The following is a 13,107-nucleotide window of genomic DNA, read 5'->3' as shown; positions in this document are numbered from 1 at the left end:
CAATCAGATTTGGTCTTTCTAGCAAGGAAAAATGGGATATTAAAGACAATATTATGGAAAAATGGATAGGGACTGGACCAGGGGACACCAACCAAGCCTCTGACTGATAAATAATAAATTCAGAGCCATGTGAAAATGTAACTTCATGATTTTGAGTCCTGCAGCTGAAAGTCCATCCAGCAATGGAGTTTGTGGAAGGAATCCTGCGGCAATCGATGAAACGCTGCATAAAACTTTAGTTGATTAATCAGACAACAAGTGGACAGCAAGGATAAAATATCACTCCAGATGGTGGGAGTATATAATGCCCACTAATTATCCTGTGGGCAAAATCCAAAATTGCCTTCCGTTCTGTGATTGGGTGAAATCTCCATGGCGGGTTTGGAACTCGAGAGAGCATTTAATCAGGTGGAAGGTTCATGAGTAGGGCCCCCACTTTCTTTCTGCCTCTAACTCAATTAAGTCTGTGGCTGTCAGGCCCATAGATGGCCTGCCCACCTGCCCCCAATTGAGGCAATTAATACCCACTTAAGGCCTCATTCTGCCACTGCTGGTATTTATCCAATGGCTGTTGGGGAACTCATTATATGGAGAGAGTAACAAGCAAATCCTTTTGTGTTGCCAATCTCTGATTGGCCTGTTTAAGTACCTGAGTGGCAACAGCTGCCGGGGGTGGCTTCCTGAAAAGTGATGAAGCCTCGCTCACTCGCCAGCCAGCAGCTGAGATCACTATTGCCTCCGCAAAATTTCACTCATCGTCACCCTGTCCCTACAATTAATTAAGTTTTTCCACATATGTGAATACATGTAAGGAGATGGCATTTCATCAAGGCTCAGGTCTCAGAAAAAACTTGTAGAGGCATTGTGTAAATACGTCTGAGACATGGGGGGAATCTCACCGAAGAAATGCTAAGTCCAGGACAGGTGGAAAAATGGGAGAGTTTCTCACCCTTTTTTTGGGCGTGTTCAAATCCAGAATTTTATGCACTCAGTGCAAGAAAAATGGGCTAAATCATTCCTTGCCTGTAGGGGAAGGGGCAGGGCTTACCTTGCCAGCAAAACTGCTGCAGCAGAAGGCGTAATTGTGCATGTGCAGACCTCTGCACATGCAGAATGGCAACCAGCAGAGGCCTGACAGATCTGAAAGAGAGAGACCTGTCAGGACTCTGCTTCTGCAGCCGGCCTTGACCCAGCCACCCGCCCCCCCACACTCACCAACCCCCCCCCCCCCCCCCACCCCCGACCTCCAATACCGTGGGGATCACAAGCCTCACATTGCCTGCAAATATCATCCCTCCTCCATCGATTGCCTGCAGAGTGGCAGAAGGGCCCCCCTCCCCTCCCCTCCGCCATTGATCGCTTCCAGAGTGCAGGTGCCCTCAGGTTTCACCCCCTTTGCACTTCCCGCTGCCCAGTGCCAGGTTGGCACTGTGCAAGGCGCACCCCACTTGCCTCCGACCTCCCCAGGGAGCCTCAATGGCCTCCAGTTCTACTGGCGAGGCCATCATGAATGGTCCCCATTTGTGGGGACCAGATGTTTTCCTCGCCGGAGGCAACGTCCCCCGGTGAGACCACAGAGGCAAGTGAGACCAGGTTCACTAATTTAATTTAAATTGTTTAAATTTGATTTAAGAAATTTATTCAACATCGTGCCGGAAATGGGCTTGAGGCTGACCTCACCGGATGTCCAGTGCCGGTAAGATTGCGAGAGGCAGGAAATTGGGCGCGAATTTGATTTCTCGGCTCTCGCGCAATCTTATCGGTTCACCCCACCCTTTGGGCTGTGAAGTGCGGTGGTAAGATCACACCCGTGGTTTAATTCAGCATTTTTGGTATACTTTAAAAGTGAGAGTTAAGGAGAATGGAATGCCTCTGGTAATAGGTTGTGCTGGTAAGACGGTACTTATCAAACATAGCAATCAAACTAGTTTGGTACAGTCCTCTTGATTAATTGTAATTAATTAGAATATCTCAGATCTTTAGCAACTAATAGGCGTTAACAAGGTATCTTGTACCTTGTTCATGTGTTTTGTAATAAGGGTCCTGAATATGATGGACCAAGGCCGAGATGGTGATAATTTGTGTGATCATGATACACATGACAGAACTATATATAATGTCTAATTGCCCAAGTGGGTAAGCAGAAGAGTAATATTCCATAAGGATTTAATGAATGGAGGGAAGTGACAATTGTGGGACATGCAGAAAAAGCTACAGGCAAGTTTAAATACTGGTTGAATTCACAGAATGTGGCCAAGAAATTAGGTTCATTGACTAGTAAGATGGGGTGAAAGTAAGAAAGTGCATTTGCTGGAGATATGTACTCTACAAAATGTATGAGAATAAAGTTAGAGTGACCTTCCTGACTTGAAACAAATGCTGGAGAGAAAGGAAATCTCAAAAATTAAATGGGTAGTTACAGGTGATAACTGTCATTTTGTTTTGCAAAACCAAATGTATGTGCAAGTAAATTATAAGGGTCTAGAGGAAGGGTGAGTCACAATGTAATGCTTCTAACGGAATATGGAGGTATTTGATTTAATTTGTTTTGAAACTTTGGTTGTACGTATTTTTACATTTTTATTTAAAGAGAAGGCTATCTGCTAATTTTATATTTAATGTATTTAATTCTATGCAGCTGATGGTCATTCTGGGGAATCAATTTTGCTCCTATAAGTAGGAACAGACTGAAACTGGTTGTTGAAAAAGGGGCTGCATGTTTATAATGTGTATTGTAACGATCCCAGGTGTTATAATTGGATGGCAAGATCTCAGAATGATACCCTGGCTCAATGAACATCACTTTTTTTTAATCGAACGTGGAACACACAGAGGCACAGAACCGCTAATTAGTTTTTATCAACAAAAGAAAACGTCTATTAAAAATGACAGAAGTAGATTATGGTACAATGCTCATTTACACTCCCATTAATTTAGCAAATGCACATGGGGGGTGGGTTGATCTTACCATCAAACCCCACCGGCCGATGGGCGGGGTGAGCCGGTAAAATCACGCGAGAGCCTGATTTTTTGGCTGTCTCCATCTTTCCGGCACCGGCAAGCTTAGCCTCGTGCTTATTTCCAGCGTGAGGCTGAATAAATTATTTAAATATATTAAAAAGCTCATTTAAATGTAATATGCGAGCCCTGGACTCAATCGTCAGGGCTCACTTGCCTCTGTGGTCTCACTAGGAGAGGCTCTTTCTAGCGAGAATCACAGCTGGTCCTCACTAATGGGTAGAAGCAGAGGGCATTGACACCCCCCCATCCCGGAGGTTGGGGGCAAGTGGAGAGTGCCCCTTGGGCAATACCAGCCTGGCACCCTGGCACTGCCCACTGGGGCCTGAGGTGGCAAGCCTACAGGGGTTGAGGCCAGACCGAGACAATGTGATTGGTGGGGGGATGGAGGGAGGGGTCCCACTGCCACTCTGCAGTGTGATCAGTGGGGCGGGGGGGGGGGGAGGGAGGATAGACCCGGGTGAGCGGGGCGTGGTTTGTGGGGGTAGATCAGTCTGGGCGGGGGGAGCCACAGGGGTGAATTGGTCCGGGCGAGTGTTCGCGATAGGCCACAAGCCCCCGCAATAGCTGGGGGGAAGGCTTGCTTTATGGCATGGAGGCTGGCTGAGGCTGAATGACATGTCTCTGCTGCTCTCAGAGCCCAGAGACCTGCCTGTGTGTAATGGCGCCTTCTGCTGCTCTCAACGAGCTTTCCAGTGATTAAGCCCCACCTCCTCCCTCTACAGGCGAGAAACAGGTTTTGAGGTTATTTTGCTCTAAAGTGTATAAGATCGCAGATTTGCACTCACCCAAAAAACGGATCAGAAACTCTCCAGTTTTCACGCTTATTCTGGACTTCGAATTCTTTTCATGAGATCGCCCCCAGGTTTATGGTTTGTGGATTCTTCCTCAGAATATCCCCAGATAATTTTCAGAGATGATTTTCACTTCACCTTTAGCACTAATTCCTGTCAGGATTTCAAACCAACCCCTTTCAGTTTCCTCTGCCTCGATTGACTGTTTCTTCTCACTGTCAATTGCTTTAACTTTCAAGTGCCAGCTTCTTAATAGAATTACTTTAAAACTTTCAGTTGCCTCTGAAAGCCTCCTCCCAACAATAAATCTAGTTTAATAGAATATCTTCTTTAACTCAAAGCTCGTTTTTCTTTCTTCCTTGATTTCTTCTGGAACATACATTTTTCTCTATTCATTTAGCTTCAGGATTTTGAAGTCTACTTTCTATCACCGTTCTCTGGATCTGTTGATCTGGCTTATTTAGATTCAGTTTACTCCATTGTTACAGTCTTTCTCAGAACTGACAGAGAGACCTTTCCCCCCAGCTTCCTCATAGTCTTCAAAAAACACTTTTGTTATACTTAAGAACAGAAAGTCTCCTGCCTCACCCTTTCTCTCTGATTTCTAAACCAGTTGCTGGGGCAGATCACATTGGATTTCAGCAGGAACTGAAGTTAACCCCTAAATAGCCAAACATTTTTTCAACATGAAATTTATCCCCATTTCCCTTCCAGGCACCAAAATATTAAATTAAACCTCCCTAAAATTATATTTTGCTTCTAAGGTTTTACCCATCCAAATATAAATCTTTAAATCTATCTTTGGTTTTCTTAACAGTATCATTAAATAAATGAGTATAACAGTGCACAAAGATTGCTTGCAATTCTATCCTTTGTCACCTGGTTTTGTATTAGAAATGATGATAGGCTAGAATATTCTACACCTGTGGCTGAGGAGTCCCAGTTGGTATTTTCCATTTGTGTTCGCTTTCCCCCCATTTCCTGCTTGTTTCATGTGTAGATAATAAAGGACGGGTATATGGACTAGCAGCAAACCTTCACTACTGTCTTTCAGAATCACACTCTAGTTTCTTTTTTGCTGTGTCTGTCTTGCAGCCTCTGCCTTTCTCGTTTCTGTGAACATGAAGTGGAAGCTAACAGACCAACTCTGAAACATGTATTTTTCATCCTATTTTTATCTGTTGACTAGAAAGTTTTGTTTTCAAAAACAAGCAAATTGAATTTTTAAAAATTCGAAGCTGTGATGAAGGGTCTTCTAGACTCGAAATGTTAGCTCTATTCTCTCTCCACAGATGCTGTCAGACCTGCTGAGATTTTCCAAAATTTTTTGAGCTTCTGCCAAAGTTGCGGGAGTGAAGTGGGAAAATCTCTGAGGCAATTCATCTGCTTGGTATAGCCTACAGTTGTGATCTGATGTCTCATCATGCTACAGTTAGGTTTGTTTCGTTAATTGGCTATTTGACAATCTTTGGTAATTGTTGTTTATATTTTTGTTAGGCTATGCAACTAGAGGAGCTGTTGGCAGTGCGACATTCAGTTTTTGTTGTGGGTGTTGCTGGAACTGGCAAAAGCCAGGTAAGTGAAGGCACTCCAGTTGCAGCACAGACTAAAGCTAAAGGAATGTAGAACTATTTATTCTGTGTGCAGTCAGCAAGCCAAGCAATAATATCCTTGTCAGTGGATAGATAAAATTATTTAATCCAGCCTTCAAGTTTAGTCAGAAAACACTACTAGCCAATGTGAGTCATTGTTTGGACTGCACCACAGCTGTAGCCCGGATAGACTTCATAACCCCATGATGTTGGATGGCTATACAGAGACTTAGGCCAGTCTGGAAAAGTTTGAGGGCCCACTGTCATCACGGGAGATCAAAGCTACGTGGACAAGCTGTAGGGTCTATGATGTGAAAGTGATTTCTGTTGGATGTTTTTCCCTGCCAATCCTCCTGCTATATGTCCTCAGCTGTGATGTCTTTAACTATATGGAGTAGCGTGAGGGAAAGCTGGTGGGTTGAGGAGGCCATTGAATAAGGGCAAGTTTGGAATTGGGTTGGAAGAGGCCTTCTCTAGTAGCTTGCATATTGCATTTACCCTCCTGAAGGCCAATCAGAGATGGCCTGTGCTAGGAAAATTGGGTAGGACTTGGGAATGGATTGCTGTGTAATGAACTGTCCAGTTGCAAATCAGGAGAGTAGTCACATTTTCACCTAACAGAGTGAATGTTCCAGACTTTTTGGGATCATAAATAAGAGAAAGATCATGCTGTGAGATCTATTTTGCAAGTTTTTCACCATCTACATTAACCTCTTGGTAGCCCCAGCCTATGTGGAGGCTATTAAAGTCTCCAGCATTGACAGCTGGAGCTGGTAGGATTGGAAAAACCCATTGGCCCCAAAAAGTGCTAAGGAGCTTGCAGACTTTTGCTATCCGGAAGGCAACAACCTTGATGATATCATAGTATTCAATGAGGAACAGATGAACTGTGCTGGCATTGGTTGCTTGGACAACTGTGGTCACAGCCGTTCTTATGGTGTGTAATATGGCATATCAAGTCGAAACCATCTATCCCAGTGTTGGGCAACCTAGACTAGTGAGTGGGCACCATGAGTGGCCCTCCATCATCTCAGTGGGCCACAAGATTGAAGTGTGGTATGTTCACTAACCATGACCCCACAAATGAGATTCAATATATCTAATACATGCTGAATATTTCAAAATGAGTTATAGAAAATGCATAATCACAATTTCAATACAACTGTCATCAACTTCAAATGGTAAAAACAAAGGGCATACTTAGGCTTTGATTGGACACAGAGGGAGTGCATGGCTCACACAGTCAATATTGTGTGGAATCAGCACGCACCTCACTTCATGTGCCCTTGCTTTACGTGCGAGTCATTTTAGACATACCAGTAAGAAAAGAACCATGTGGACAGAAACGAGTGGAATTTGGCAGCCCTGCGCATGGGCAAAGGTCAACAAAATGTCTGGGCTGCGCTCAGAACCCAGGTGGGCCGCATGTGACCCTCGTGCCACAGGTTGCCCACCATTTGTCTATCCTGTACCTCCCAGCTTCACCTGATGGGACATGTGTTTCTTAAATGCAGACCACATCGATGATTTTGTTGGACAAGGGTGCTGACTAGGTATCTTGCCTGTAGATTATCCCTCAAAATTTAATTAAGGATGCAAACTGTGGGTCCAATGGTCCAGGAGCCACACGATTTCACATTACTGGTGGTATTTGGTTCTGTGATACCAGGGAGGATGGTGGTGTAGTGGTAATGTCATCAGACTAGTAATTCAGAGACTCAGCCTCTAGGGACAAGGGTTCAAAACCTACCATAGCATCTGGTAGAATTTAAATTCAATTAATAATCTGGATTTGCAAACCTAGTCTTAGTAATGTTGACCAATTGTTGTAAAAACCTATCTGATTTAATAATGCCCTTTAAGGAAGGAAATCTGCCATCCTTACCTGAAGTTCTGTCTTTTGTGTGACTCTTAACTGTCCTCTGACAAGCCACTCAATTGAAGGAATGGGCAACGAATGCTGGCCTTGCCAGTGAGACCCACATCTCACAAAAGAATAAATATAAATAAAAGTGCGGAGTTCTTGAATTTGCTTAACTAATAGGATCATTGGCTTCCGCAGTGTAGGCCAGGTACTAATAGGTGGCAAGAGTGCTGATCCATTGCTACCCAAATCAAGATGTGGTCCCTTAATACATTAATCACCCTTTGCATTTTTTTTAGTTTATGCAGTAACCACCAAGCTAGGCAATAGCTTCCATAGTAACTAAATGGAGCCCTTTGAACCCTCTGCTGAATTTTGTCTTCAGTGATGTGAGCCATTGATTGGGATGCATCACAGCTGAAGTCCAGGTTTCCTGCAAGGCCTCACTTGTGCCAATTTGCTGCACAAAGGCCTCAGCCAGTGTGGAAATGGTTGAGGAGTGCCCACTGTTGGAGTGGCAAGTTGAAGCCAGGTGGGCAGACTGTGAAATCTATGATGAGGAAGTGGTTTTTAAGGATGGCATGTTCGATGACTATTTGTATGATGGTTTTTTTAAACGACAAAATCTAAAAACATATGCTTCAGTGATTTTTCATAAACATCCTCTACGATGGAATGTTAGGACAGGAGTTCATACTTAATTTGTCAAAAGTGCGCTGTTCACCATAAGAGGAGATGCTAATCTGAAGCAAAACAGTTCCACAGGAGAGTAGGAAAAATGATGGAAAAGTGAATCCAGATTTCTTTTATACAGATCTCATTGGCTGGACCAAGATTAAAAAATGATAGGAAAAGACCATGAAAGGATCAGAAAATAAAATTAATTTAAAAAGGGAAATAAATTTTAAAAAATTTTGTTCAATGAACAATATGATGACAATCACAATGACAATCCTTAATTATAGAAAAACTCATAACTGTATCAATTGTGTGATGATAGTAGTGCATCTATAGTGTAATAGATATATATTGTTTTTTATGTTCAAGGGGAATGTTTAAAAATTCAGTTTTATTCTACCGGCAGTTGGTATGTCTGGAGGAATGCAGCTCAGATTTTGGGAGAGCAGAATAATTATTAATTTCAACCTTGCAAGTATTTATTTTAAGTATAGCTAATGGAATTTTGTTTACTCACCTTCCCCTGGGATTTCTGATTCGGGAGATTGACAAGGTAATGTGATGATGTGGTTAATGTTTAGAGCTGGGCCTAAAGCAAAGAGAGAAAAGCTTTTGCAGAGAGCAGTTAGATGCAGCTGAAGACTGGTTAAAGTTAGAAGGATTTTAGAGGCTTCGTATCTCTTTCTGAAATCTCCAAGAAAAGTTAAAGCAAGTATGCCTGGGTTTGCTAACAATGCTTTTTAAAAATGGGTTTGATCTATGCTTGAATGAGGCTTATTTGGATCTGGAACAGTCATAAGCTAGAGAGTAAAGTTATTTACTTTCATTTTTAAATTATTGTTCAACTGTTAATGGTTCAGCTGATTCATTTGTTAGAGTTATATTTAAACTGTGTTATTAAATAAAGTGTGTTTCACTATAAAAGATTCCTACTTTGTCAGTGGAATTATTGCTGGAAAGAAATATCCTATCCTCACATTTATGCCAAAAAGGAAAAATTGTTGGGGTCTAGCTTTGCTTCTTAATGTAATTTGGGTTCTGGCCAGCACCCTAACACTTGCCATGATGCAAAGATCTCATATAGCCTAATATTTCTTTTTAAACAGTGCAGTTACTTGTAGACCGAGAGCTGACACTTTTAGTAAATCTGTGATGGAACAGTAGGATGCATTCAAGAAGGAAATAGGGAGAATACAGGGCCAATATGTTCAAATATAGAGAAAGGGTGGGACCAACAAATCTAGTGAAACCTGGATATCAAGGGATACATTGCATTGAATAAAGAGAAAAGGGGAGGTTTTCGGCAGACATTGAGGGCTCAAAACAGCAGAAGCCCTAAGGGAGTATAGAATGTCTAAGAAGGAACTTAAAAAGAAAATTAGAAGAGCAAAAAGGGGACATGAAAGAACACTGGCAGGTAGAATAAAGAAAAATCCAAAGTTGTTTTACAAGTACATTAAGGGTAAGAGGATAACTAGGGAAAGAGTAGAGCCTATTAAGGACCACAGTAGTAATTTGTGTGTGGAGCTGGAGGACATGGGTAGTGTTCTAAATGAATATTTTGTGTCCATGTTCACTAGTGAGAGAGACAATATGAGAATAGAAATCAGGGAGAAGGATTGTGTACAATTAAATAAATTATCATAAACAGAGTGGAGGTTCTGAATTATCTGGCAGGCTTAAAAGTAGATAAATCTCCATGGCCGGATAAAATATATCCCAGACTGTTGAGTGAGCAAGGGAGGAAATTGCAGGGGCACAGGCAATAATTTTCAATTTCTTTCTGACCACAGGAGAAGTGCTAGAGGACTGGAAGATAGTCAATATGGTACCGTTATTCAAGAAGGCAGGAAGGGATAAATCAGGAAACCTCAGTGGTGGGGAAACTATTGGAAGCAATTCTGAGAAATAGAATTAATCTGCATTTGGAGAGGCAGGGATTAATCAAGAACAGTTTGCAATAAACCATTTAGAACATTAACTTGAACAGCCCATGCCTTATTTTGTTATGGCTCACAATTTAAGCATTACTATCCCATGAATGCTTATGCAAATAAACTCAACCAAACATACCAGTAGCACAGTCATGAGTGTAAAGATGAGTTCCATTAGTTAGAAAAAACTTACACACACAGCTGTGCCTGGGAAGGGAAGGTCATGTCTGAATTGAATTTTTCAAAGAGGGGACCAGGTGTGTAGATGAGAGCAATGCATTTGACATAGTCTTCTTGGACTTCAGCAAGGCTTTTGATAAAGAGGAGCCCATGGGATCTGGCTCTGACATCCATCATTATGAAGTGCTTCGAAAAGCTAGTCATGGCACAAATCAGTTCCAGCCTCCCGGAATACCTGGAACCACTACAGTTTGCCTACCGTCGCAACGGGTCCACAGCAGACGCCACCTCCCTGGCCCTGCACTCAACCCTAGAACATCCACATAACAAAGACATCTATGTCAGACTCCTATATAGTGACTACAGCTCAGCCTTCAACACCATTATTCCCATGAAACTCATCTCCAAACTCTGTAGCCTGGGCCTCGGCTCCTTCCTCTGCAACTGGATCCTGAACTTCCTAACTCACAGACCGTAATCAGTAAGATTAGGCAACAACATCTCCACGATCATCCTCAACACCGATGTCCCACAAGGCTGTGTTCTCAGCCCCCACTATACTCCTTATACACCCATGACTGTGTGGCCAAATTCCCGCTGACGACACCATCGTAGTGGGACAGGTCTCAAATAATGACGAGACGGAGTACAGGAATGAGATAGAGAATCTGGTGAACTGGTGTGGCAACAATAATCCCTCAATGTCAACAAAACGAAGGAGATTGTCATTGACTTCAGGCAGCATAGAGGAGAACATGCCCCTGTCTACATCAATGGCGACGAAGTACAAAGAGTCGAGAGCTTCAAGTTTTTAGGTGTCCAGTTCACCAACAACCTGTCCTGGTCCCCCCATCCCGACACTATAGTTAAGAAAGCCCACCAATGCCTCTACTTTCTCAGAAGACTAAGGAAATTTGGCATGTCAGCTATGACTCTCACCAACCTTTACAGATGCATCATAGAAAGCATTCTTTCTGGTTGTATCACAGCTTGGTATGGCTCCTGCTCTGCCCAAGACCGCAAGGAACTACAAAAAGTTGTGAATGTAGCCCAATCCATCACACAAACCAGCCGCCCATCTATTGACTCTGTCTATACTTCCCGCTGCCTCGGCAAAGCAGCCGGCATAATTAAGGACCCCACACACCCGGACATTCTCTCTTCCACCTCCTTCCGTCTGGAAAAAGATACAAAAGCCTGAGGTCATGTACCAACCGACTCAAGAACAGCTTTTTCCCTGCTGCCTTCAGACTTTTGAATGGACCTATCTTGCATTAAATTGATCTTTCTCTACACCCTAGCTGACTGTCACACTACATTCTGTACTCTCTCATTTCTTTCCCTATGAACAGTATGCTTTGTATAGTGCGCAAGAAATAATACTTTTCACTGTAAACTAATACATGTGACAATAATAAATCAAATCCAAGGAAATTTGGCAAATTGTATCCAGAATTGGCTGAGTGGCAGGAAGCAGAGGGTAATGGTTTAGAGGTGTTTTTTTGACTGGAAGACTGTGTCCAATGAGGTCCTGCAGGGGCTCTTACTGTTTGTGGTTTATATAAATGTTGCAGACTTAAATGTAGGAGGGTTGATCAGTAAGTTCGCAGATGATACGAGAATTGTTGGATAATAAATAGTGAGGAAGATAGTCTTAGATTACAGGAGGATATAGACGGACTGGTGAGAAGGACTGATCAGTGGCAAATGGAATTGAATCTGAATAACTGTGAGGTGAAGCTCTTGGACAGAACACAAAGGCAAGGGAATACATGATGAACGGCAGGATCCTAGGAAGCACCAAGGATCAGAAGGACCCTGGTGTGCATGTCTACGGCCCTTAATGTAGCAGAACCAGTGGATAAAGTGGCTAAGAAGATATATGGTACACTTTCCTTTATTAGCTGAGGCATAGAGTTTAAGAGCAGGGACATTATGCTGGAACTATATAAATCATCGGTGAGACCACAGCTAGAGTATTATGTGCAGTTCTGGAATCCACATTACAGGAGGGTGTGATAGCATTGAAAAGGGTCCAGTGGAAATTTACGAAGATGTTGTCTGGGCTGAAAAGTTTTGCTTCAGTAGAGTGGACAAGGGTGAACCAGTGGATGTTGTGTATCTGGACTTTCAAAAGGCTTTTGTCAAGGTCCCACACGAGATTAGTTAGCAAAAGTAAAGCTCATGGTATTGGGGGTAATGTATTGACGTAGATAGAGAACTGGTTGGTGGACAGGAAGAGGAGAGTGGGAATAAGCGGGCCCTTTTTAGAGTGGCAGACTAGTGGGGTACCGCAGGGTTCAGTGCTGGGATCCCAGCTGTTCACAATATACATTAATGATTTGGACAAAGGAATTGAATGCAATATCTCCAATTTGCAGGCGACACTAAGCTGGGTGGCAGAATGTGCTGTGAGGAGGATGCTAAGAGGCTGCAGGGTGACTTGGACAGGCTGGCTAAGTGGGCAAATACTTGGCAAATGCAATATAATGTGGATAAATGTGAGGTTATCCACTTTGGTGGCAAAAACAAGAAGGAAGATTCTCTGAATGATGGCAGTTTAGGAAAAGAGGAAGTGCAACGTAACCTGGGTGTCATGGTGGAACAGTTGCTGAAGGCTGGCATTCAGGTACAGCAGATAGTGAGGAAAGCTAATGGCATGCTGGCCTTCATAGCAAGAGGATTTGAGTATAGGAGTAAAACATGTCTTGCTGCAGTTATACAGGGCATTGGTGAGGCCATACGTTGAGTATTGTGTGCAGTTTTGGTCTCCTAGTCTGAGGAAGGACATTTTTGCTATTGAGAAATCCAACAAAGGTTTACCAGACTGATTCCTGGAACGGCAGGACTGACATATGAAGAGAGACTGGATCGACTGGGCCTGGACTCATTGGAATCTAGAAGAATAAGAGGGGACTTCATAGAAACATATAAAATCCTGATGGGACTGGATAGGCTAGATGCAGGAAGAATGTTCCCGATGTTGGGCAAGGGAAGTACTACAGGTCACAGTCTAAGAATAAGGGGTAAGCCATTCAGGACTGAGA

General features: G+C 42.9%; 1 protein-coding gene across 1 annotated transcript in view; it reads left to right on the top strand.

The window, feature by feature from the left end:
- The window catches only part of dnah9l (dynein, axonemal, heavy polypeptide 9 like), a 509,143-nt gene that overhangs the window by 213,228 nt on the left and 282,808 nt on the right, over nt 1–13,107 (top strand). Inside the window, exon 39 of the mRNA XM_078227708.1 lies at nt 5,310–5,387. Within this exon, the coding sequence (XP_078083834.1) occupies nt 5,310–5,387 (78 nt within the window). The remainder of the gene's footprint in view (nt 1–5,309; nt 5,388–13,107) is intronic.

This window comes from Mustelus asterias, chromosome 14 (assembly GCF_964213995.1).
Source record: "Mustelus asterias chromosome 14, sMusAst1.hap1.1, whole genome shotgun sequence".
Lineage (NCBI taxonomy): Eukaryota > Metazoa > Chordata > Chondrichthyes > Carcharhiniformes > Triakidae > Mustelus > Mustelus asterias.
This window is presented reverse-complemented; position numbering and strand designations above follow the sequence as displayed.